This window comes from Podarcis cretensis, assembly GCF_951804945.1.
Source record: "Podarcis cretensis genome assembly, chromosome: 2".
Taxonomy (NCBI): Eukaryota; Metazoa; Chordata; class Lepidosauria; order Squamata; family Lacertidae; genus Podarcis; species Podarcis cretensis.
Genome location: NC_137171.1, coordinates 2134791 through 2158643, shown reverse-complemented (window position 1 = coordinate 2158643; position 23853 = coordinate 2134791). Strand labels below are relative to the sequence as shown.

At 46.6% G+C, this 23853-nt stretch overlaps 2 protein-coding genes across 6 annotated transcripts in view; both read right to left on the bottom strand.

The window, feature by feature from the left end:
• Positions 1 to 272: 272 nt before the first annotated feature.
• LOC307211309 (E3 ubiquitin-protein ligase TRIM58-like) lies at positions 273 to 11180 on the bottom strand. 2 transcript variants are annotated; one of them, XM_079967836.1, is made up of 6 exons: positions 10244 to 11178; positions 8086 to 8181; positions 4292 to 4522; positions 4128 to 4150; positions 3605 to 3705; positions 273 to 1503 (listed from the first exon to the last, which is right to left on the bottom strand). In XM_079967836.1, exons 1-6 carry the CDS (start codon positions 10760 to 10762, stop codon positions 932 to 934), a joined length of 1542 nt encoding a protein of 513 aa, XP_079823962.1. In that variant the 5' UTR covers positions 10763 to 11178; the 3' UTR covers positions 273 to 931. The 2 variants fall into 2 exon arrangements, with proteins under 2 accessions (XP_079823962.1, XP_079823963.1); XM_079967837.1 differs by lacking the exon at positions 4292 to 4522 and having other exon boundaries at positions 10244 to 11180.
• A 1759-nt stretch (positions 11181 to 12939) lies between these two features.
• Positions 12940 to 23853, bottom strand: part of RAPGEF3 (Rap guanine nucleotide exchange factor 3) — a 51811-nt gene continuing 40897 nt past the window's right edge. For all 4 annotated transcript variants that reach the window (XM_079967819.1, XM_079967820.1, XM_079967821.1 and 1 more), the window contains 10 exons: positions 21846 to 21943; positions 20788 to 20913; positions 20343 to 20524; positions 19173 to 19263; positions 18444 to 18494; positions 17452 to 17539; positions 16577 to 16641; positions 16264 to 16318; positions 14811 to 14882; positions 12940 to 13429 (listed from right to left, as the gene is read on the bottom strand). In XM_079967819.1, the coding sequence (XP_079823945.1) occupies positions 13311 to 13429; positions 14811 to 14882; positions 16264 to 16318; positions 16577 to 16641; positions 17452 to 17539; positions 18444 to 18494; positions 19173 to 19263; positions 20343 to 20524; positions 20788 to 20913; positions 21846 to 21943 (947 nt within the window). In that variant the 3' untranslated portion in view covers positions 12940 to 13310. The remainder of the gene's footprint in view (positions 13430 to 14810; positions 14883 to 16263; positions 16319 to 16576; positions 16642 to 17451; positions 17540 to 18443; positions 18495 to 19172; positions 19264 to 20342; positions 20525 to 20787; positions 20914 to 21845; positions 21944 to 23853) is intronic.

Here is a 23853-nt window from a genome sequence, read left to right as displayed (position 1 = left end):
GGTTCACCTTTATTTATCTGTAGGACACAAATCTTTCCTTGGGTTAGATTTAGCCCTTTCAGCTCCTCCAGACCCTGCATGCGGCCGCCAACCTCTATTGATGTCACCAAAGTTCATAATTACGGGGGTTCATAATTTGCCTCATCATGCTTGGATGTATTCAGATTGGAGGCATGCTCTCTTGGCATTAAATTCTTACTCCGTTTTTTCAGGGGGAAGCCTGCAGAAGTTGTGTTTGCACTTTACTGAATGGAGGGCGGCTTTTCCACGAATTTTAAATTCAGTATCATTTACTTTATTTTTATTTATTTAAAACATCTGTATACCACTTAATTGCTAACATTTCTAAGCTCTGTACAGAGAAGCAATCCACAGAAAATGGGGCAATATAAATGATAAATTTTAGCACCGTGAGCCTTAAAATGCTTGCTGGAATAAGAAAGTCTTAGTTGTGCATTTGAAGTTCAGCAAGGAACCCTGCTTAATCTCATGTCTGGGGCTTTTTTCTAGAGCAGTGAATCTGACTGTGGGGAATGGGAGCGAACTCTGCTGGATCAGACTAGAGAAGTGTCTGCCCAACTGCTTCCCATGAACCTCAACCCTTTATCCACCAGACCTACACATAGCAGATTACACTGTGCTACATCTGCAGGATTAGGAAAGCATTTTATTCCACATGTGATGAGATGTGGAGCAGAAAGGCACTTAATACAGCAAACAACATCACTCAAGAAAGTGAGCCAAGCCTCAGGAAAGCCAACATCTAATTCTGGAAGAAAATTATTTCTGGGCCTTGTGTCTGGAAAATTAGGTGGATCTTTCCCAGACAAAAACTGCAGCTTCCAAATCTTCCTTGCTGGGCTGTATATCTAATACTTTGGCACATATAACTTTGTCTCTATCTCCTGGCAGTGAGTTCCACAGTTAGCACTCATTGGAGCGACGAGCAAGATTTCCCTGATGTCTTGCTGGATGCTGGTCGGATGATGAGGGGCGCATCGTTCAGCCCCCCTGCCCAGACCCCAGGGTAGAAGTATGGGCGGAGGGGTCCAGAGAAGGAGTCTGCAAAGGTAAAGATGTGCGACCCATTATCAGCATTATAGAAGGAAACCTCTCCTGCATCATAGTCCAGGAAGATGCCTATTGCCCCAGGCCTGGCTCTCAGAGCTAGTTCCGTGAGAGGCGAGGTGAGGGCTGCGTACTCATTGCCATTCCTCAGCCACACAGTCCAGAAGCCGGTTGCCGGGGAGGGAATGAAGATTCCTTGGCGGCTCACAGATTCTCGGCACACCCCCAGAGTCCAGCTGGTCTTGCTCTCCACACACACTTCCCAGTAGTGTCTCCCAGCTGTGAACTGCTGACACCCCAGCAGGCAAGTGCATGTCTCAAAGCGGGACAAGCTCTTGGGCAGGTCTTGCTTTTGATCCCCTACTTGCACACAGAGCAGGTTGTCAGAGAGGAGCAGGTAGGGATTCGCTGTGTCCGGGTCGAAGGTCACCGGTACTGCAGGCAGAAAGAGACGCGTTCAGTCCTGATGTGATGTTACTGCACCAATACAGAACATGTGACGTTATAGTAGGATGCTGAATTATAACTACCCTGCCAGGGATTCCCTGCTTGTTGTTCTGCCTGGGCTGACAGCAAAGTATAAAGGGGCCTTCTCAGTGGTGGCCCCCCTGGTTACAGAACTCCCTTCCAAATGGCATTATGATGTCCCCCACATTAGCCACATTCAGGTAACCTTTTTCATTTGCCCAGGCCTTTGGGGTGTAAGTGGTATTTTTGGATGATTTTACATCTTTGCTCTCTAATGTTGTTTTTATTCTACTTTCATATATGGTTCTGATGTAACTGATTACAAGTGTACTGTTGTGTGTGTGATTTTGTATGGTTAGCTGCTTTGTGCTCCCACTGGGAGCAGGGGCAGGATAGAAGGACAAGGTAGACCAGGTCAGACTATTGGACACCTAGTCAGAGATTGTCTCCACTGGTGTTGGCTCTTTAAGGGATGCACAGCCTGAACAGATGTTACTAGACCACAGCTCCCATCGGCCCCAGCCAGCATCAGAGTGATGGCCGTTCTAGTCCAGGAGTAGCTGGAGGGCATTGCACTGGCTTCTCCTCCTCTAGGTTGTCAATCAGGCAAGGGTGTTTCCTTTCCCCTGCTGAGAATCCATTTAACTCCAGATGTCAGGGACTGAACCCAAGATCTTCTGCATGCAAAACCTGTGCTCTACTACCAAGTCATACATGATTCTCTCCCAAGTTTTGCGCATGTGTTTGTGCTTGGGGTTTCAACTTGAAGTGAAGAAGGTGCTCAGGCAAATGAGTACAAGAGCAACCGCGCTCCCTCCAGCTGCCGTTGCTTCCATATTGCCATGCTGACTTGCCATAGCCAAGTTCACCTAACTCAGAGCATTCCAAACTTTTCATGTTGGTGACACACTTTTTAGACATGCATCATCTCGTGACACAGTAATTCGGTTTTACTAGCAAACTGGAGGTTAAACTAACCCCTTTCCAGTCCCAGGAGGAGCGTAGGGAGCATTCGCGTGACACACATACACACTGCAATAGACACACCAACGTGTCGCAACACACAATTGAGTTAGCTCTGACCTAACTCAATAGAGCTGGTGGTGGGGCTGTCAATGAAGGATGAATGCTCATTGTCATATAACCAGTCCAAAAGCAAATTGGAACAAATGATTAAAGCTGGGTATAGGCTAACTTGGTATGTTTTGTGCAAGCAGAATGAATGCTCAGTAAACAGGTTACCTGGAGAAGCCCAAATAAAATCAGCATCCTGTCTGTTGATAGACCTTTCTCTGGTCTTTTATTGCTTAAGAAGGCTACTTGCCATATCTGTCTATACATCACTCAAATCTGGAAGTAGCTTTTGGCTGCAAAGTTCCATACCTAGATGTAACCTAGGTCACTTTAATCATGATGGTAATAAGTCTTAGCCTGCCAAGTGTGTTCAGGAAATTTATTCACCTCTACCCAAGACAATGACGACAAGGGGCTTATGAATGGTAGATGGCAGAAGCACTGCTCATGGAACCACACCTTTACCCTGATACCAGTTTTGGTGTGACGCAGTTGGGTGAGCAGCCGACTGACTCCTGTTATTCCGGCAAGTGCTGAGCTGATGCATAGGCGCATCAGGTTTAAAAGATGTGTTGTTGGCACTCAAATTTGCAGTTGCTTGTGGTTCTTTATGGTTAGAAATATCAAAGCAACTGGTGAGTCATCTTGAAAGGGGAAACAAGCTTTGGCTGCAGGCTTGAATGAAAAGCAGATTTTATGGTTTTGTTTCAATAAACCCAGATGCAAGGAGGGAAGGGCCAGTACAGCTGAAGTAACAGTCATTCAAGAGTCCATAAGTCTTTAGCTGTCACCAGTCTCATCAGTTAACAGATTGGAGAAGCTCATTTTGATTTGTGATTAAAGCTTTAGTTGAGTAATCTCACCCAGTTGAAGTTCAGAGGCTCCCAAACTAAAAGCTACAAATTGTGTGTGACAACCACATGCTGAGAAGAAACCTTTCTCTTTGTTGCCAAGCTCACATGACTAACACAGCTCTGTACCATTGCTCGCTTACCTGAGTATCTCTGGAGTGACTCCATCAGCCCAGGAACATCATATAAGTCCTGTAGATCCATTGAGATGGGCTGGGGTTCCTGCAGTGATACATCCTCACTCCTAAGGAGAACATGTCAGTAATTATCTCCCAAAGCCAAAGGCACCATTTTATGACGCCACAGTGTCATGAATGAGACCAAGTCACAATCCAATGCACATATTCTTGGGAGTAAGCACCAATTAACACAACAAGACTTATTTCTAAGTAAGTGGGCTGCAATATGAATTATAGTTATAATGAGAAGAGAAGACTCCCTGGAAAAGACCCTGATGTTGGGAAAGATGGAGGGCACAAGGAGAAGGGGACGACAGAGGACGAGATGGTTGGACAGTGTTCTTGAAGCTACTAACATGAGTTTGACCAAACTGCAGGAGGCAGTGGAAGACAGGAGTGCCTGGCGTGCTCTGGTCCAGGGGGTCACAAAGAGTCAGACACAACTATACAACTAAACAACAACAACAATAAATTATAGGGTACTGACCTGGTCAAGGCTACCTTAACATCCTAGAGGAGAGAAAAGAGAAGACTGTAAATGTCCGGGGACTAAAACTGACTCATGAAAATTGCTTAAGAAATCCAGAAGTACCAGAATTGCGTCTGCTTTATCAAGGTCATGTTAGGAGATGCCATTCTGTAGAGTCTCACCTTCAGCAGGGAGGCAGCTGGCTGCTGGCATTTCTGCTCCATCTCTGAGATCAGATCCTGTAGTCTTGTGCACTGCCCAAGCAGGAAGGCCCAGTTCATCTGCAGCTTCTTCAGCGTCTCCTGCGCCTCATCCTGAAGCTGCCTCAAAAGCAGCTGCTCCTCTTCAGCCATTGCCTGGCGGCGTCTTTCGTACCCTGACACAATGAGCGCTCTGCGTTCCTCCACTTTCTCCTGCCAGGGACATACACAGAAAGCAGAACTGGCCATTGGATCAGACCAGAGAGAGACCCATCCAGTTCTGCACTCTTCCCACGTGGTCAACCAGATACTTGTGGGAAGCCCGTGCGAGAGCAAGAGCATTCTTCCACTCCTGTTCCCGAGTGACTGCAGACAGAAAAATCTGACAGTTTCAATTTCTCTGTCTCTTTCTCATTTTTCCAGTCCTAAACTCAGTTCTCGACATTTATGTATTATAAATGTTTTTTAAGGAAATTTATCAGTATTTTAGTGTACATTTCTACAAATGCATTTTTATCTATTAGTTCCATGAATACACACATTTTTAATGCACATTTCCCCCCTAATGTTTGTGCAGATTATTTAGTTGGAGAACTGAGTCACAAAATTAGGAGAATTATGAATTTCAATGGTTAGCTGTGTTGCAGTTTCCATATACTTTCAAGAAGTGCAGATCGGGAAGGTGCACCAAACTGAGTTTCTTCCCCCGTCCCTAGCAGAGACTGGTATGCTTCCTCTGATACTGGAGCTAATATGTAGCCTGTGCTGAATATTATTCTTTAGCTGTTTAAAAATAAGTCATCTGTCCCACCTAAAAGGGAAACAATCCATTAAAGAACACATATAAAATCCCATCCATGTTCTTATTAAGGTCCACCAAACACCTAATAAAACTCCCCTGTCATATCTATGGCCTTGTTGCATGATCCTGACTGATATTTAGGCTGGTAATAGTATTTAATGTCTTTTGTCTGTGCTATTTGGCTGGAAGATTATTGGTGTTTTGTAATTTTAGTGCATATTTATAGCTGGAGGAGAGAAAGTCTGCCCACTTTTTAATGAGGTTTTCTTATTCAGAACATCCCTCAAAATGGTTCTGTATGAAGAAGCAATTCCCTGTTTAGTTCCCATGGCAACATATCACCTGCATTTGCTTGACAAAGAGATGTTCCAGGCCAGCTTTCTCCAGCCCCCTAACCTCATATAAACCATATTGTATCTTGTGGCACAAAGGGTCAGTGCACCTGGCTGTTAACCAGAAGGTTGGTGATTTGAGCTACCAAGGGGTGACTGTGGACAGGATTCCTTGAGGCCCCACCCAACTCTACTGCGATTCAATGTACACTTACATTCCAAGGCCTGAATATTAAACTGCTGTTAACAACAAAACTACAGAGGCCTATTCAAAAGCTGGAATTTCTAAGCTTGCCCATACAAGCCCCTTACACTTTTCCTGTCCTGCATGGCTAAGGCATTTCCTACCTCTAATCCATTTGGTTATAGCAATGCAGTGTGTTTTTGTTTTTCAACATAAACAGTATTTCTCAGAGCTGACTTCTCAAACACCTTCTTTCGCCATGCAGTTGCATAACCACATTCCTCAGTGACTGAGAAAGCATAGGGCGGATCTGAGTAGGGCCTTTGTAAAAGTTACCTGAGCTGCTTAGAAGCTGTCCTCACCTTACAACGCCACCACCATCACCCTGTGCTGGTTCCTTGTACAACTTGGGTTACATACTGTATACCGTATTTTTTGCTCTATAAGACTCACTTTTTCCTTCCTAAAAAGTAAGGGGAAATGTGTGTGCATCTTATGGAGCGAATGCAGGCTGTGCAGCTATCCCAGAAGCCAGAAGAGCAAGAGGGATTGCTGCTTTTGCTGCACAGCGATCCATCTTGCTGTTCTGGCTTCTGAGATTCAGAATATTTTTTTTCTTGTTTTCCTCCTCCAAAAACTGGGTGCGTCTTACGGTCTGATGTGTCTTATGGAGCAAAAAATACGGTACTTGATCCAATGACATGCATGAGGGTCAAGTGCCTCTGAGGAAGTGCAGAGTACCTTCTCATTCCCCCTGAAGTAACCACAACCAGCTCCTCCTCACACACGCAGGATCAAAGGTGAAGATTCTCAGGAAGACTCTCAGCTCATTGTATTCTATTTTAGAGAGAGAACTTAAGCAACAGATTGGCCCATTGTGGGTCTTTCCCAACCCCAGGAACAGAAGAGCTTCCTGCTGATTCACATTCCGGGTTGTGAAAGACACAGGGGGCGGGGAGAGAAAACGGGCAAACCCATGCACAGAAAATGATGCTTGTGCCCTTTACATCGTTCAGAAGCAGGAAACAATCGTAGCACACACATCCATCACAGCTTTGTCACCTATAGTTAAAGCTGCAGCAAAACACAGAGAAAATTAAATAGTTGAGTTTTCCCAGTACTTCTCTCCACATGCATGCCAGGGCCAGTAATAGAAAAACCAGCCCACAGACCTATTTAAAAAAGTTGTTGAGCAGGCAGTGGTTTAACTTAGCCACAGGATGATAGTAGAAGCCAAGGAGCTGCCACAAAGTCCTCCACATCTGGTGCTCGAGGAATGCAGAATGATCCTTGGTCCAGCCTACCTAGCACTGACTGGCAGTGTCTCCCCAGAGCAAGCCTATCCGATGTGATGCTATCCATCCACATGTTGTTGGATGACAACTCTATTATCACCCACCATTGGTTATGCTACTTGGGGCTGATGGGATTTGTAGTCCAACAACATTTGTATCACATTAGCTACCACTGCTCTAGCGTTTCAGATGGGTGATTTCCCCAGCTGTGCTTGGAGATGCCAGGAGGCTTCTGTGTGTCAAATATTTGTTCTGTCACTGGGCTAAGTTTCTTGAGGGAAAATCCCATGTTGTCCTTATTTTCATGATACAGGTGTCTGTAGCAGCACCAGTCTACTTGTTTTCCTGCATCCCACTTTGAGCCACAAAGCAAAACATCCCTGAAGAGCACAGATCTCTGTAATTGCAGGCTACTGAAAAATGCACTATGGATGCCTGTTCCATGTTGTGTCCATCACAAGTACAAGGAACTGGAATACAGGTGGCACAAACGTATCAGCTGCTTTTTGAAGGTGCCACAAACACAAGTTTCCTTCGCCATTCATGAATGTTGAGCCATGTGGCATATTGACCCCACCAGCCACCCACAACATTGCTCTGACTTGCAAAAATCTGGATGAATTGAGGGATTTGATCTTTGCAAATTTCTGTTTAACAACCAACCCCTTTATTATTTGGACATGATAAACTACATCCTCCCCCCAGGCTTGTGCACAGCTGCAAGGAAAAGAACAAAAGCCTGCACTTCTAATGAGCATTCTTTCTGATCCCTCAACCATGGCTAGTCTTAACTATGGTTTGTTGAAACAAGGCTGTTCTATAAGCCATGGTTTGAAATTGGCTTGTTTTAAGCAAACCATACTTAAAGATCAGCTGCAGCTGGGCCATGTGGGGAAGGGGAATACATCAGCCTGAGACTCATTCGCATTACAATAAGCAAGGCTGTATCATGATGTGTGAATGCAACCGTGGCACATGAAGTAGCACAGATGCTTCAGCTGGGCAGGTTGTATTTTAAAATACTTTTTTGAGGAGAATTACACTTTACTGTCCTGGATCGCCAGGTGCTCACTGTTTTAAATAGCCTTGCTATTTCAACACCCAACAGACTAGCTGCTATGACTCCATGGCATCGCTTAATGAAGCTTTGATTAGGTACTTACCTTCCACTGAGCTGTCTTCTCTGCCTCTTGGGCTTCCAGCTTTGATGCTTCCCCCAGAACCTTCCTGAGAACATCCACAGCTTCTCTGAGCTTAATCTAGGGGAGGAAGCACAAACAACTATCGTGGCTCTCAGGAGTTTCGCTCCAGGACACTACACTTGGAAGGTAGCAGTATCTCTGGGGGACAACAAGTGTTCTGATAGAGAAGGAGCAGCCTATGGGCAGGATGGGGCCTCCCCACCTGGACTACAGTATCCCCTAGGGCAGGGGTCAGCAACCCGCGGCTCCGGAGCCGCATGTGGCTCTTTTACACCTTTGCCGCGGCTCCGGGGCGGATACTAGCGAGGGGAGGAGGTGCATTGTGCGCCCCGACACTTCCCACTGTGGCGGGCGCTGTACTGGCTGTGACGTCGCATGGGGGCAGTGCGTGTGTTAGTCACGCACTGTCCCGACGTCACCTTCCCACCTGCTGTCAGATCGCGGCTCCGGAGATATATTTGTTTTAAATGTCGCAATGGTTTTGCGGCTCCCAGTTTTTTTTTCTTCGGAAACGGGTCCAAGTGGCTCTTTTTGTCTTAAAGGTTGCAGACCCCTGCCCTAGGGAGGGGAGTCTTCAACTGCTGCTGCAGATAAAGCAAGAAGAATATACAAGAGACAAAGCACTGAATGGGTGCGAAAGCCATTTTAACGAAGGGACTTAATAGAGTTGCCACCTTTCTTCTCCCCCCAGCCCTTCTCTGCTGAATTTAACAGCAACTGACAGCAATTAAGCAAGTGACTCTTTCCCTCTCTTGACTCTCCCTACCAGGAAAACCTCACTTGCTGAGTCTGGGCACATCAGATTGGGGAAAAACCATGGAACAGACTCCCCCGAAAGGTGGTGGACTCTCATCCCTCAGAGGTTTTAACCAGGGCTTGGATGGGCATCTCTCATGTATGACCTACTTGAGATTCCTGCCTTGCAGGGGGTTGGACTAGATGAACCTTGGGGGTCCCTTCCAACTGTACAATTCTGTGATTCTATGAAAGGAAAAGGGAGCAGGGACAACTGGAAAAAGAGCGTGCTGGCAACTCTCATGCCCAAACTGACTCCCACCAGTCAAACCACAAGGTTTGTGGGAAGTTGCTGAAGAGCTGCATACCCAAAAATGCTGCAATATTCAATTCATAAAGGAACCCTTGTCTATGAGCTTGTTTAAAACAATGGTTTAAAACCACAGAAGCATTGGCTTGCTCATTCAGAGTATTATTTTAATGTCCTACAGAACTTGCCTTCCAGCTGGATGTTAAGCAAAAGAAGAAATTGGTTTGAGGTAGGGAGAAAAGCTATCAGATCTCCCTGGCTCCTGTGCTTAAATACCAGGGGCTAGAGGAGGTCTTGTGTCTCACTTGTTTTTAAAAGGGTATGGCAAGGCAGGGGCTTGGTTAAAATTGGAGAGAGTGGAGGTGGCTTTCCATAAGGGCCCCTGCTTCCAGGCACCCCATAAGTCAAGCACAGGCAGACTCAAATTAGGCAAGTCCTTGTCCATAACAAAAGAATCTCAGGTTGTAGCAAAGCCTATTATTGCTATTATTACCAATTTTGGGGGGATCTTTGAGGTGGGGGTCAGAAAAGCGACACAACAAGCCCCCAAGTCTCTGTGTCTACACCTACATTACAGGTATGTCAGGTGCTGAAGTTATTGTTTTTTATGCCAGATAAAGACATTCCCATTTTACTCAGGTTTTTTATGGTTTTGATGAACAACTCTTGTGGCCTCTTCCTTTGCTCAGCTGTTTGTAGTCATATTTCAAAAATACATTTTGGTTTTGGTGTTGTTGTTTTTATGCATTGGGTATATTTGTTCTCTCTCAGCCTGCGGCTGTGCACAAGCTATATCTTTAAAGCACATTTGGGGCACATCTTTTATCTCAGAGAATTCTGGGCACTGTTGTTTCTAGCAACCCTTAACAAACTACAGTGCCCAGAACACCCTGGGGTGTGTGTGTGCTCCAAATGTGCTTTAAAGGTATAGCATGTGCACAGCCCAGCAAAGCTCAGAATAGACCCCTAATACTCCCCACAACATTCATGACTGGTGCAGCAGACACATGGAGAAAACAGAAGGTCTGCTTGCCCCAGCTCATTTCACGGTTATAATTCAAGACACAGGCTCACCTTGTAGTCATGAGCAGCCTCCTCAATGGGCAGGACCGTGTGCGCCCGATGCTCTCGGGATTTGTCACACACCAGGCAGATGGGCTCGCCGTCGTCTTGGCAGAAAAGGCGCAGCTTCTTGCCGTGCCTCTCGCACAAGGCCTCGCCGGGGCCTCTGCCTGGCCGCAGAGCCAGCCGCTCGATGCCCTCCACGATGTTGGCCAGCTGCTTGTTGGGCCGCGAGCTGCTCAGCAAGAAACCAGCCCGACATTGTGGGCAGAGAGCCACCTGGGCCACAGACCCCGCTGCCCGCTCACAGTAGTTGGAGATGCAAGCCTGGCAGAAGTTGTGGCCACACTCGATGGTCACTGGGTCCCTGAGGTACTCCAAGCAGATGGAGCAGGACACCTCCTCCTGAAGCCTCTCCACGGGGTCTCCCACCGAGAAGGCCATGCCTGCCCAAGAAGCCTCCCTCAGTTCTTCCGACGCTCTCCTGAAGCGAGGTCCAGAACTTTTGGCCGTGGTGGGTGTGGCCACCATAGGGAGAGAGATCTGGTTGACAATTTCCTCCTTGGAACCCCTCCATGGGTTTTTCTGCGGCTGGCAGTTTTCATTCCAGACTGCTCAAAAAAACACAACAGCCTCCGAAGCGGAGAAAAAACTGGGAACCAAGCCAAGAGATGACGCCACCACCGTGGAGGATCTCACAAACAAGGCCAAGGATCATGTGACCTTTGCTTGTCCTGCACTGTAATGGGCTGCAGGCATCTTTGAAAGAGATTCCACACAGTATTTCCACTGGGATATCTCCCTCTGCCTCTAGATTATTTGGAAGCAGTGCCAGCCAGTCTCCTCTATTCAGGCAGGAGCCTTTTTATGCTTTCCTACCACATCTTTGCAACAGCCCACACTGTAGACGGTTCTTGAGAAACACACCCACATTCTTCCTGCTGGTTTAGATTGCATTCACTCCCCCCCCCAAAAAAATGCATAGAAACCCCCCGCTGCCACCCTCTGCCACCCTCAAGCAGGGATTAGTTGTAGGTGGTGCCTGTCTGCCACTTATTCTGCTAGCAAACTCAGGTAAGGAGGGTTGACAAGAGGGGGCCAGTGTGAAACAACATGTCTGGGAGAGTGCCAATAGAAAATATTTTAAGACATCGGCCTGAGGAAGACAGAGCATGCTCAGTGACTGCTGGAAAAGACACATGGAACATGACTTGGAAGGAATGGCATGCTGGAACCCTGAAGAGGAGCCCTCCTTTTGTGAGGAAGGAGTCATTGAAACATCAAGTTGCAGATGCCACGTGTCTGTGGCTGAGTACACAGCACATTCAAAGTACATTCCCCACCCCAAAGAATCCTGGAAATTGTAGTTTAACCCTCACAAAGCAACAGGTCCCAGCACCTTCAAAGAAACTACAGTTCCCAGGATGCTTTAGAGGGTGCTTTGAGGGTATGGTGTGAATGCAGCCTCAGAGAATTAGGAAGCTGCAGACACAAAGAGGTAAAACAAAAGTGGCTCTGCAGGCTGGCTGAAAAGATTGAAGAGGGTTGGGAGAGAAGCTCTGGCTCCTCCTCAGACCATCCCTAATGAAGTTTGCATGCTTCCCTCTTGACACATGATAACACGAGAGCAGGCCTTTTCTGCAGTGTCGTCCTGTCTATGGAGTGCTTTCCCCAGGGAAGCTCGTGTGGCAGCTGCATTACATACTGTGTTGTTATGAGTCTGTGGGTGCCAGACCACTCTTATCCCTGGATCCAGCTAGTCTTAAAAGCCAATCAAGCCAGGCTAGCTTCCTGGGTGATGAGAAAGTGGGTGGGGTGGGGCCCTCCTTCAACTCACAGGTAGTGAGAAGGACATAAGGCAGAGTTGAGAGTTGAGATGGGGGGGGGGGGTATGCAACAATATTTTTGGTGCCAGGCAAAATGTTTATTTTCATTCAGGCATTTGGCTGACTAAACCATCTGTGACCTTCTAAATGTGTCAAATGGGAGGTTTTGTTAGTTTGTTTGTTGCTATTATGTATTTTGCTGTCCATACAAGTCCATCACATTCTTCTGGCGCAGGGACTGAACGCAGTCCTCAGGGCCCCTCAGTGTGGCCCTCTGAATTCTCCATAGGCCACACCCATCACAGGACCTGCTTCAAACCCCTTGTCTGGATAGAGAATGTAAAAGGGTGTGTACGTGTGTGTAAAAACCAGCCTACTGTACAAAAGTAACATTTACCATTGTTCCTCTGCTTACTTTTGACCCTAGCCTGACCCACGACTGACAGGTGGCCTTCAGAAGGCTGTCCAGAAAAGAATGTGTCCCTTTGTGAGGTTTGAATGCTGCTCCGGGCATCAGACTCTGCATGCACGCCCCATAGGCTGATATCCCAAGATCCTTTGCAACACTCCAAAGAAAGATTTATGAAAATCAATATGTTCCCAGGGTGCAAGTAAGAAAATGCCGGTGTGTGGTGAATCAGTTTCCTTGAATTTTGGTCCATTCATGTGTGCTAAGACAGTAGTAGGCCAAAGCCTCATTGGAACGAGCTCTCAGAGACGGAGCACAATTGTAATGGGGTCTCTATCCAACCTTAGAACCATGGCCCCTTAAATGTCTTTTGACACCTCAGCTACAGTGCTATAGTCAGTAGAAAGAACAAGGATAAAAGGTGGGAAAGCTATTCACAAAGTCACAGTCCACCAGAAATACACAAGCAAATCTTACTGTATGCCTTTTTAATAGAAAAAAACCACATTTCCATTGAACACTGATAAGTGATATATGGGAGCTTTTGCTCCTTTCTCTTAAGGCAGCAACATGTGGTCCATAAAGCAGTCTTTCTTCGGATCAGGAACCTTGCAGCCTACAAAAGCATCATCGGTAGCAACTGACATGTCCTTTCTCTGGCCTGGACATTGCTGGCACCTACATCCTGATTGCAGAACAGAGAGCAAGGGAACCACCAAGAGAATGAAGAGCTCTCCCATCTGCTTGGTATCTCCCCATCTTGAAAGTAGGGCTAACTCAGTAGTCCTTTGCCCAGGTCAGACAATATGCACATCCCGGGTCCTAGCCTCGGCTTCTGGCAGCATCAGGATTCGAGGTCTCGTGAGAGCCGCAAAAGTTCCTTCTGGCTGTCGATCACTCTCAGGTGCTGGGTGTAGGCCCAGGTAGCAGCTGGGCTTCGTGTGCTAAGAGACTGCTCTGAACCTGAAAGAAAAAGATCCCGATATCAAGGAAGGATTTTGAAAGAATTCATAGATCATTTTAGGGACATAAATTTTAACAAGGTAAAATTCAGGATCTTGCGAGTGACAGAGATTTCTAATTGCCGGGGGGGGGGAGGGGGTTCAGTGATCTGTATGGCTTCTTAATGCTCCTCGTGGTTAGAAATTAAAATCTTCAAAACTAAAAATAAGTTCTATTTGAATCATTTCCTTACCTGGAATCTTACCTAACCCATTCCTTAGTTTGGAGAGATCCTTTTGTAGCTGGATTGGGTCCTTGAGACAAGGAGACTGAGGGTTTTGACAGTTTATTCTGCAAAGTACATGTTTGATGAGGGGATATTGAATGTAGCTCTGCACACATCACACAGGAAATGAACTATTAAGGATGGTATCCCGAATTGTTCAGGCACCTGCTATATTATCCAGGGTGGTGAACAGCTAATCAAACTGCACAATCAGGAGTGTGAAAAAGCCAATCAAATTGTAGACTCCAAAGGGAGACTGAGATGGGCTGGGAAATTGCAGATGTGTAAGGAAGTGTAAATGTAAGGCACATTGGGTCAGAAATACTACATCATATAGCATTCATATAGGCAATGGCTTGTGGCTGCCCCACAATTGAAATATTGGGGTTGTGGCTAGGCAGCTTAATGAATACATCAGCTCAGAAAGCAAGGGTAGTGAAAAAGCAAATTCCACCTAAGAGATTATTATGAAAGGGACTAAATATAAAAATGGATGGTGTCACAATGTCTTCATTAATAACTATCCCTTTAAAGCAAAATATTGCGATCTCAGTTTAATGGAAAGAAAAGAGGACAAAAATTGGAAAAACTAGTAATCTCTCTCTCTCTCTCTCTCTCTCTCTCACACACACACACACACACACACACTTCAGGCAAGCAATAAAATGGGCAAAACCTGCAAAAAAAGGAAGTTTTCTATTTAGAGCAAGGAGATTCCTTATGCCAAGTCCATCTAGCACACTACTGTCCACACTGACTGGCAGCCGACTCAGACAGGAGTCTTTTCCAAGCTCTACCGAGATGGAACCTGGGACCTTTTGCATGAGCTCTTGCAATTTATAAAAGGGATCCCCTGGAAGTTCTAACAGTGCTGTGACTGTTACTGAACCTGGGTTTTGTGGCCCTCTTGCCTCCCCCAAACCTCACCGCCACTAATGGTTTTTTGTTTTTTTTTGGGGGGGGGAGCCTCAAGACAATACCAAAACACTGGAATGTAATTATTTCGATGGTGTTGTGTGCCTTCCCCATAAAAAGTGTGTGAACAAAGGAGGGCAGAATCAGAGAAAAGGGGTTGGTGTGGAAGCACTCTGTGTACAAAACCCCTCCCTTGCTTACAGGTAGAGGCATGCAGTGCCCGGGCTTCTTCCAGGAGGTGCTGAGGACGACTCCGCAAAGGGGAGAGTGGAACTGGAGTGGGGAAGAAGAGGAGAAGGGTTAAAAAAAAGTCTGCTTAAAATCCGTTCTGCTTATTATCATTTAATTTTTTGTCATCCTTTCAGTCTGTTTGATCTACGACTCACCTGCCTGCCTTTGGCTAGTGGCCTTACTTCAATACTAGAGCCCTCACAACATTTCAATTCAATTTCATGGCCTCTCCCCTTCCCTTCCCTCCCCACCCCACCCCTATTTTTTCTGTCTTCTGACCTGTATCAACCCTGAAATAAACCCCCAATAAGCCCCAAGGCCGTAGAATTATATAATCATAGAATTATAGAGTTGGAAGGAATCCCAAGAGTCACCTAATCCAACCTGTCCAGGTGAGCTGTAAAGTTTAATCAATTCTGAAAAGAATTCAACTTAGCGCAAAAGAAGCAGTAGGGCACAATGGTTTGCCTCTGAAAGAGGAGGCCATTCTAGCTGCTCCAACACTTGTATCTGTTTAAATGCATTGACCTGAGGGTCTACCCTTAGGGATGGAGGAGGAATTTGCTTGGTCCACTTTATGCAGAAGACCAGCCCAATTTGACGGTCCAAAACTTTTGGGTTGGAATGCAATGTTTCAAGATTTTGCAATGCAGCATCAGTGCACAAAAATATCTATCTTGTGAGTCCTGGAAGACCTGTCTGCAGCCTTGCTGGCCTTTTCCCACCTGGCCTGGGAGGGAAAACTGACTCCAGCTACAAAAGCTGAGGCTCCTGAAACCATATTGGCTGTGGGTCCTGGAAGTTCTTCTCCCCACCTGGCTTGGGAGGGCGGGGCCCTGGCAGACTGATTGACTGCTGTGGTCTTGTTTAGGTTGTTTCATTTGGGTTTTTCATTGCTATTGATTTTTGTATCTTTAGTTTTAGATATTATTAGGATTTATGTGGAAATTGTTTCAATACTTTTTGATGTGTTTCCTTTATTGTTTGGGTCTTTTGCTATGTTTGCAATGCTGTAAATCTTGTCATGTTGCCTGCTGCCTTGAGCATGGTTTTAACAATGGAAAGGTGGCATACAAATAAAATGATGATGATGATTAAATGAAGATAAAAATGTGCATTTTATGGAAAAGCCCACTGAAGAGTATCAAAAACTATGTATTTGGAGAGAAATGCATACAGTGCCGTGCATGATAATGTGTATAACAATACTGCATACAATATAAATGCAAACCCTTCTTTAAAAAATTCCACATAAAATAAGACAGGGCAGAGCTATAATTGTGTGCCAGTAAAAAAAAGCTCCAAGGGATGAGGTTAGGCTGATCTGTCCATCCAGCTCCCATTCTGGAATGTTAGGTGCACTTTGCTTCCGCTTATCCCTACTGACACCTGTCTTGTGCCCCTGCTCCCCTGCCCCACTCACGGTTGGGGTGACTCCGACAACGATGCACGAGACGAACTGCCTTGGCCATCATGCGCTGCATGGAACAGACAGGTTTAATGTTAGGCTCAATCGTTTCATCCTCATCTCACCCCTAAGTGAGTTATTTGCAGACAAAGAGGACAAGAGAGCATGTTCAAAGTGTCCTTATGCACAACTGAAATTTCTCAACACCTAAAAGGGAACTGTAGCTTCTTCTCTCCAGCAGGGGAATGATAACTTTCTCTAACTGATACTGGCTCCTCCTGCCATTACCATGCCACCCCAGTTTCCCCAGCCATGTCTCTCCACTCACCAGCTTCTCAAAGTTGACAAGATTCTCCACCAATGTGCAGTTACCCTCATGGATGAATGTCAGGTCTGCGAAGGGAGACAAAGATCTGAGTCTGTTCATCACACAGTAGCCCAGGCACCGGGATGCCCACAAGGGGCCTGGCACACACATGTGACGTCAAACATGTGCCCCCAACATCACGCAGGCTGGTGCAGTCTTCCACTAGCTGCAGGTAGGTCTGATGGGGCCTGATGGGCCACGGAATATTGAAATGGGGGGCCTTCCCTCCCCCTCCGATGGTGCCCCTGCACAGTATGTACAGACAGTGAAGTTCAGCAGATGAGCTGATGGGCTTATATATTTAGTATATTCTGCCTTTCTTACATGATGCAACTCAAGGTGACATACATGGGACTATCATGCAGTCTCCCATCCAGGCACTTACCAGACCTTCCCAACTTCATCAGGCTGGCTGCAGCATACGCCCTCAAGCCGGGCCCTGAATCTAGTCTTGTGCCCCACCTTTGCCAAGTAATGCAACGAGCAAGAGCAGAACTCCTCCCAAGGCAGCAAAGGTTATTAGAGGACACCTCCACATTACCCAAGACATTCATTCAGGAGAGGAGCCATAGCTCAGGGGTCAAGTACTGTTACTGAGACAGGCTGGAAAACACAAAACTTGCTTCTGACCATGTGTGAGAATCCCCTGAGCCAGATGGGATGGCAAGTCTGAGTTCCCATGGCCAGACCCCAGTCTTAGATGCTGTTTCTTAATTATTTCAAATGTCATATGCTTTGTGAGTTTAGATCCCTAAGGTCTCAAGATACAAAGAGCATTTATGCATGCAAACCAACAGCCAAGGTAAATTTAGTAAGGAGCATGCAGCTTATTATACCTTTAAGCAGGAGGGGCATAAAGGGAATCAAGGGGGGAGTCAGTTTTGCCATGGCCAGCCTGTAGACCCGGTGATTCCAAGAAGGGTCCTGGAAAGAAGGAAGAAAGATTAGCGTTGGGACTGTATGCAACTGCGTGTGCATCAGGCGCACGGTGCCTCACCCCAAAGCTACACTTTAATGGTGTTCCTTTGCTTGTCCAGGACAGTAGAGTCTAGTTCTCACCAACAGCAGATTAAGTTAGTAAGTCTGTTTCTGGACTATACCATTTCAGGTGAAGGCTTAGAAGATAGCATGCTTCCCCGCCCCTGCCCCCCCCCAAAGAGAGACCTATGCACACAGAACTCTTCTCCTAGATTTTTGGCACTGGAGCATATAGTTATGTGAGTCCCCAGCTGCATCCACACTAAGGGCTGGTTTCACCTAACCCAGTGTGTTGGCTGATGCCTGTGCACTAGCTTAACGGGGCTTTCCACCACCTCCCCCCATGCCCTCTGTGCCACCCACCACCAGTAGGTCAGGAGAACCCCCAGAACAGCACACAGGGAACAGAGAGGGGAAATTGTTCCATTTCGTAAGCAGAAAAAAGACCTTAGAATAAACAAGAATTGACTTTTCATCCCTTCTCAAAAGAGCCTGACTCTTTTGCTAAACCAGCTTGAAGGGCTGGTTGGTATCCTTCTTGGGATTCTTTTGGGAAGCCTGTCTCCTGCTGGATGAGCCAACAGCCACAGAGGACAGTTCAAAAAGCCCCAAGGGAGAAATCTGGGCTCACATCCACATCTCAGCCATAGACTTTATAAGGCAACTGTGCAGAGCACTCTTTCAGCCCCAGTTCCCCATCTGTGAAATGGGAAGAGCAGCGATTTAGCTTGCAGACTGAACACAGTAAAGAATAGCAAAGCGCTTTGCACATGGGGAATGGTGCAGAGATGAGAGAGACACAGTGACAAGGCTCCAGCACCGTCCAAAGATAAACAGGACCACCACTCACCAGCATGCGCTCCATGGTGCCGAACAGCTTTCGCGTCTTGTGTGGGAGCTTCTGTGGAGAGGAGATAGACAGAGGCAGGGGGGTCTTCAGAAATGGCCAACAAATTACTGCAGAAAGTCAGGGCAAGTTCACGCATGCACCGTTTTTACTTTGAGTAGAAGGGATTTGCATTGGGGGGGGGGACAGAATTGACACATCCAGTGCCACAGATAAAACTTTAGTATTTTCCTGCAATATCTCAAACAGAATACATACAGTTAATCTGTGCAAGTGATGTGTTATCAGGCTAGGAGATACAGGCAACATCCAGGCATGTGTGATGTGACCATGATGAGGCTGGGCTCCTTCTCACATAATCACATTCCCCCTTTCAACAGCTGTTTTGCAGCCCTGCCTTCGCTTCAGCCTTCACCTGCACCCCCCAAAAGGAATGCTAGATCCATGGTGGCACCTTACAAAATGGTGGCAAGGACTGGCAATTGAAAAGGCAGCAAATCACTTCTCATTATTGCTGCTGTTATGACCTTTCTCAACCTGGTGCTTTCCAAATGTTTTGGATAACAACTCCCACCAGCTTAATCAGCCTTGTGGCCAATGGTCAGGGGCGATGGGAATTGTGGTCCAAAGCATCTGAAGTGTACCAGGTTGGAGAAGGCTGGTATATAAGCAGTTTCAAAACATGCATGGTTAGTTCAGTTTGTTTCCCTTCCCTCTGTGGCAGAAATGTACCTCCCAGGTCCTAGAGAGGCGGCTGATGGTGGAATGGCTCAGGCCAAACATCACTGCAAAGAAAGAGTTCAGGTTCTTTTGGTCCTTCAGGCTGAAAACAAAGACACAAGAGGCACTCAGCTCAAAGCGGAAGTTTGTGTGAACCCCCAGATGCTTCTCATGTGAAAGCAGGATAGGCTTTACTGGTCCCACAGTACTTAAAGCCATGGTCTCTCCTAGAAAAAGGAGGTGACCTACATACATGAGTGGCCAGAAGCTAGTTCAAACCTACAGGTAGATCTTTGGATCAGTAGATCAGCAAGGATTTCCGCTTTCCAATAGTTTAACAATAGTGATAACATTAAGACCTCTCTCACACATACCCTTTCAATATATTTGACTGTGTCGGGATCTGGCTCTGGTTTTGCTATTTTTCATTCTTGTGACTTTACCCCAGCCTGGTGTCATATTGTGGTAAAGGGTGGCTCAGAAATCTTTTTCAAAAATCAATGAAATAAGGCTGCTGAAACCCAGAGATCTTGGGAGAAAATCAGGAATGGCACTTTCCAAAGGTGACAACTCTATGGGGCCATGGTACCTTCGCCCCTCCCCCGCAATAAAATATTTAGGGGGGCAGCCCCCCAATGTTTTATGCCAGTTGCTGCCTTCCACCCTCCTTTCCTCCCTCTCTCCAAACTGAGCACTGCCCTCTTTCCCAGCCTGACTCCTGGCTTTTGGTGCCATTTCAAGGTGTGTCTATGCCAGGGCAGCTGGGGAGAGGCAGGACCGTAAGAGAGGTGAGTGGGTGATGGGTGGGAGACAGGTGAGCAAGCAGAAACTTCTTGCATGCAGGTGGGGAGTGAGAGGCAAGTGGGGGGAGGCCTGTGCCCAGCTGTGCATGGCTGAGGAAGGTGCACTCTGCAGAAGTACTGGGAGGTGCCCATATAAGTGCCCATGTTTTGTTCAAGTTGGCACCCATGGCATTTTCAGAGAACAGAGTGTAAAAGTTACCGAGAACAAATTTCTGGGCCAAGCATGTCTGTCTCACAAATAACTTATTCCCCTGAGCCACTATTTTGCTCTCAGCTCCGGACCTTGGGGTTCTAGTGAAAACAAAACACAGCCTCAAATTTGCAAGCCTGATGCCTGCTCATTCCTGGCCAACTGCTTTCCTTTCAGCCAAACTCTTACTGTGCAGCCAGCTTGATGAATTTTCGGAGCAGCTGGGCTCTCTTGATAACATCAGGACAGAGGCAGAGCTCGGTGGTGACCCAGAACTGCAGCTCATTGAAACGGCACAGAAAGCGCTCCAGGTTCGCCGTGGTTGCATTGGGAAACTTCTGCGGTCCAAATATGTAGTAGATCAGCTCCACCTTAAAAAACACAACAGCCAGGAGAGTCTCCGCTGAAATCCAACCTTAAAAATGTAATGCTTTGGCTCAGCTCCACTTGAAGACATGCAACCCACTCTCCTCCACCTTAGACATGCAGGGCAGCTGTCAAAATCTCTGCACAATGCCATGGACCTGAGGGTGAGGAATGGCAGGTTGCAGCGTGTGTGCACAGCAAGATCTCCTCAGTCCCAGGGTCTGGTGCCTCACTACAACAGATTTCATCTGGGAACAGATCTCCTTACTTGATGGATGCTTTTGAAGAGGTTCCAGTCATGCTCAGTGAACTGGCTGGCCAGGTCCTTGGAGCTGATGAAATCCAGGTTTTCTGAAGAACCCGCCGTGGGGCCTTGCTGCTCAGGGTGAGGGGCCTGTGCAAATGGGTGGAGAAATAAGTGCAAGCCACTCTGCAGGTGCACCTGTGCGCATGCAGGCCTGTGTGCATGCAATTTGGCCTATAAGGCATTCCCCCAAAACTGTGCCCAGCTGTTGATAGACTGGTATGTTTATTTATTTATTGAATTTGTATACCACCCTTCATCCAAAGATCCTAGGGTGATTCACACAAGCAAAAATACAAAATGAAAACACAAAATACATAAAACAAAAACAAGCGAATAGCCCTGCTCCCACAGATACATTTAAAAGGCCATAGAATGTTAATCAGCCCAAGGCCTGGTTGAAGAGAAACCTCTTCTCCTGGCACCTAAAGGTGTGTAATGAAGGCGCCAGGCGAGCTTCCCTAGGGAATCCATTCCACAAATGGGGAGCCACCACAAAAAAGGCCTGCTCTCAAATATACACAACTTCTGGACCTGTCGTGGAGAAGGCATACACAAAAAGGCCTCCAATGACGATGACAAGGTCCAGGTTGGTTAACATGGCGAGACGGGGTCCAAGAGGTATTATGGTCCTGAGTCGTTTGAAGTTTAGCTGATGCCACTCTGGTGGGTGAGTGGCATCAGCTGGTGAGTGCACCAAGTCTGCAGCAGTGGCACCCACTCCTTCCCACAGGAAACCGATGTGCTGAGCCAAAGCAGAAGGATTTAACCTCCTTACTGCTCAGTTTGTCTATGAGTGCCAGTTCCCCTGCTGTGAACAGGGGTGCACAGCCAAAAAAGCAGGATTTAACCCACCATTCACCAGCTGATGAGCAGCAGAGAATTCAAGCGTGCTTCCTTTTGTCAGATGGTTACATCCATGGGGATTGTGCAGAAGATAATTTTACCAATTGTCTCCAGGGGGTTGAGCCAGAGAATCAAAGTGAGAGCTTTGTGAGAATCTGCAGGGAAAACACACTCACCAAGCTGTGAAGCTCCTGGACAGTGGCAGCAAAGAGTCTCTCGTTCAGCCCCAGGGATGTAAACACAGCAAAGGCCTCCAAGGGCAAGACCTCTTTATCTGCCAGAAAGAAGGAACAAGAGACATGGCAGTGCCCCAAATTGCCACAAGGGAGCAGTATTGCTCAAGGTACCCTTATTGCCAAGCCTAACTGACAAATCTAGGTGTGAGCAGAAGAGAAAATAAACAAACATACATACATACTGGTACATACATACGTACATATATACATACCCTGCCCATCTGGCTGGGTTTCCCCAGCCACTGTGGGCGGCTCCCAACAGAATATTAAAAACACGATAAAACATCAAACATTAAAAACTTCCCTAAACAGTTTATTGGTCCTGAGAGTGATTTGTAACATATCAGCCATGAGTTCCAACTCCCAATTCAACAATGCAAGAACAAAACACCTAAACTGATGCAGAAAGCTAACCGGGGTGGACTTTCTGGCACTGCAAAGAAATTCCAAGGCTCAGAATGTAGTCAGAAGCACCCTGTTCTTTAATTCCAGCTACATGTCTTTTGGACCTGGCTCTGGCTGGTTGATCTTGGGGTTCTAGTAAAAAAGCAATCAATAACCCTGAAATCCGTCCACGAGGGGAGGCCAGTCACTAAGGCAAGACAGGGCAGTTTTCTGCATCCCCAAATCCAAAGCTAGACCACAGCGGTCCTGTGCCCCCGTAGAGTCACATTCATAAAATTCCTATCATTCAGTACTTCCCCGGAGTCTTTTCTCTCTGAGTATAAGCAGAACTTAAAAGAGGTACAGAAATTAATCATGTCTGGAGGGATACACACACACACACACACACACACACACACACAAAACCCCCTATGGTGTGGGCTGGCAAGGTGTGTCATTTTAGGAGGTGAAGCTTAATTTTTGCAAATTTCTTCAGTGAGGGATCTTAAAAACATGTTTTTGGGTGTGACGGATTCAAATATGCTATCATTTTTGTGATTGGTAAGTCTATGTTTGATGAAAAAGCACATAGGCTGTTTTCAGAAAAGCAAAGAATTTTAAATTTCACCTTCTGAAAATATCAGGTAATGCTAAGTAATAACAACAATAAATAAATAATATTAATATATAATATAACTACAATCATTTTTAATGATTTCTAGGCAATTTCACACACATTTTACTTAGCAGGTCAAACTAAATTATGTTAATTTAACCAAAATATCTTGAACGCCCAAATCACGTTACAAGTTCTTAGCCCTCTTCATTTTGGGAATTTGAAAGCTGATAAATTCAGCATGGCCTCCCAGTGGGCTGGCTGCTTCTTTGCCTGCTCATTTAAACAGGGCTCTTTCCCCATCTCTGGCGCTTCTGGAAAAGGTGAGAAGGTGGTGAAGTGGAGACAGCCAATCAACCCAGACCAGCAACAGGTAAGCACTACAAACACAGGGGCAGCAGCTCGGAATGGGGCAAAGAGAACTGGTAGAGGGAACTGAGAATGATGAATACGCACAGGATAAGCTCAGAGGACTCCGGAGGGAGGGAGAGAACCCAGGAGGTTTTGAGGAAAGGCATTGTATTACAAAGGAGCACTGTATATACCCGAAGGAGAATTGAGGGGGAGGGTACTCAAACAGTTGCACGACAGCCCCACAGCGGGGCACTTCAGGCAACACAAAACCATGTGGTTGGTTACCAGGGAGTTTTGGTGGCCCAAGGTGTGGGAAGATGTACGGGAGTATGTAAGAGGGTGTGACCGATGCCAGCGAGCAAAAGGGGAGAGGCGGGCACCGGCGGGGTTATTGGAACCACTACCCACACCAGAACGACCATGGGAGGCAGTATCCATAGATTTTATGACGGATCTGCCGAAATCCAAGGGAAAAACAGCCATAATGGTTGTAGTAGACCTGTTAACCAAGATGTGCCACTTTATAGCATGCTCACATGCGGTCACAGCAGAAGAGACAGCCAAGTTGTTTGTAGAACACATTTTTAGGTTGCA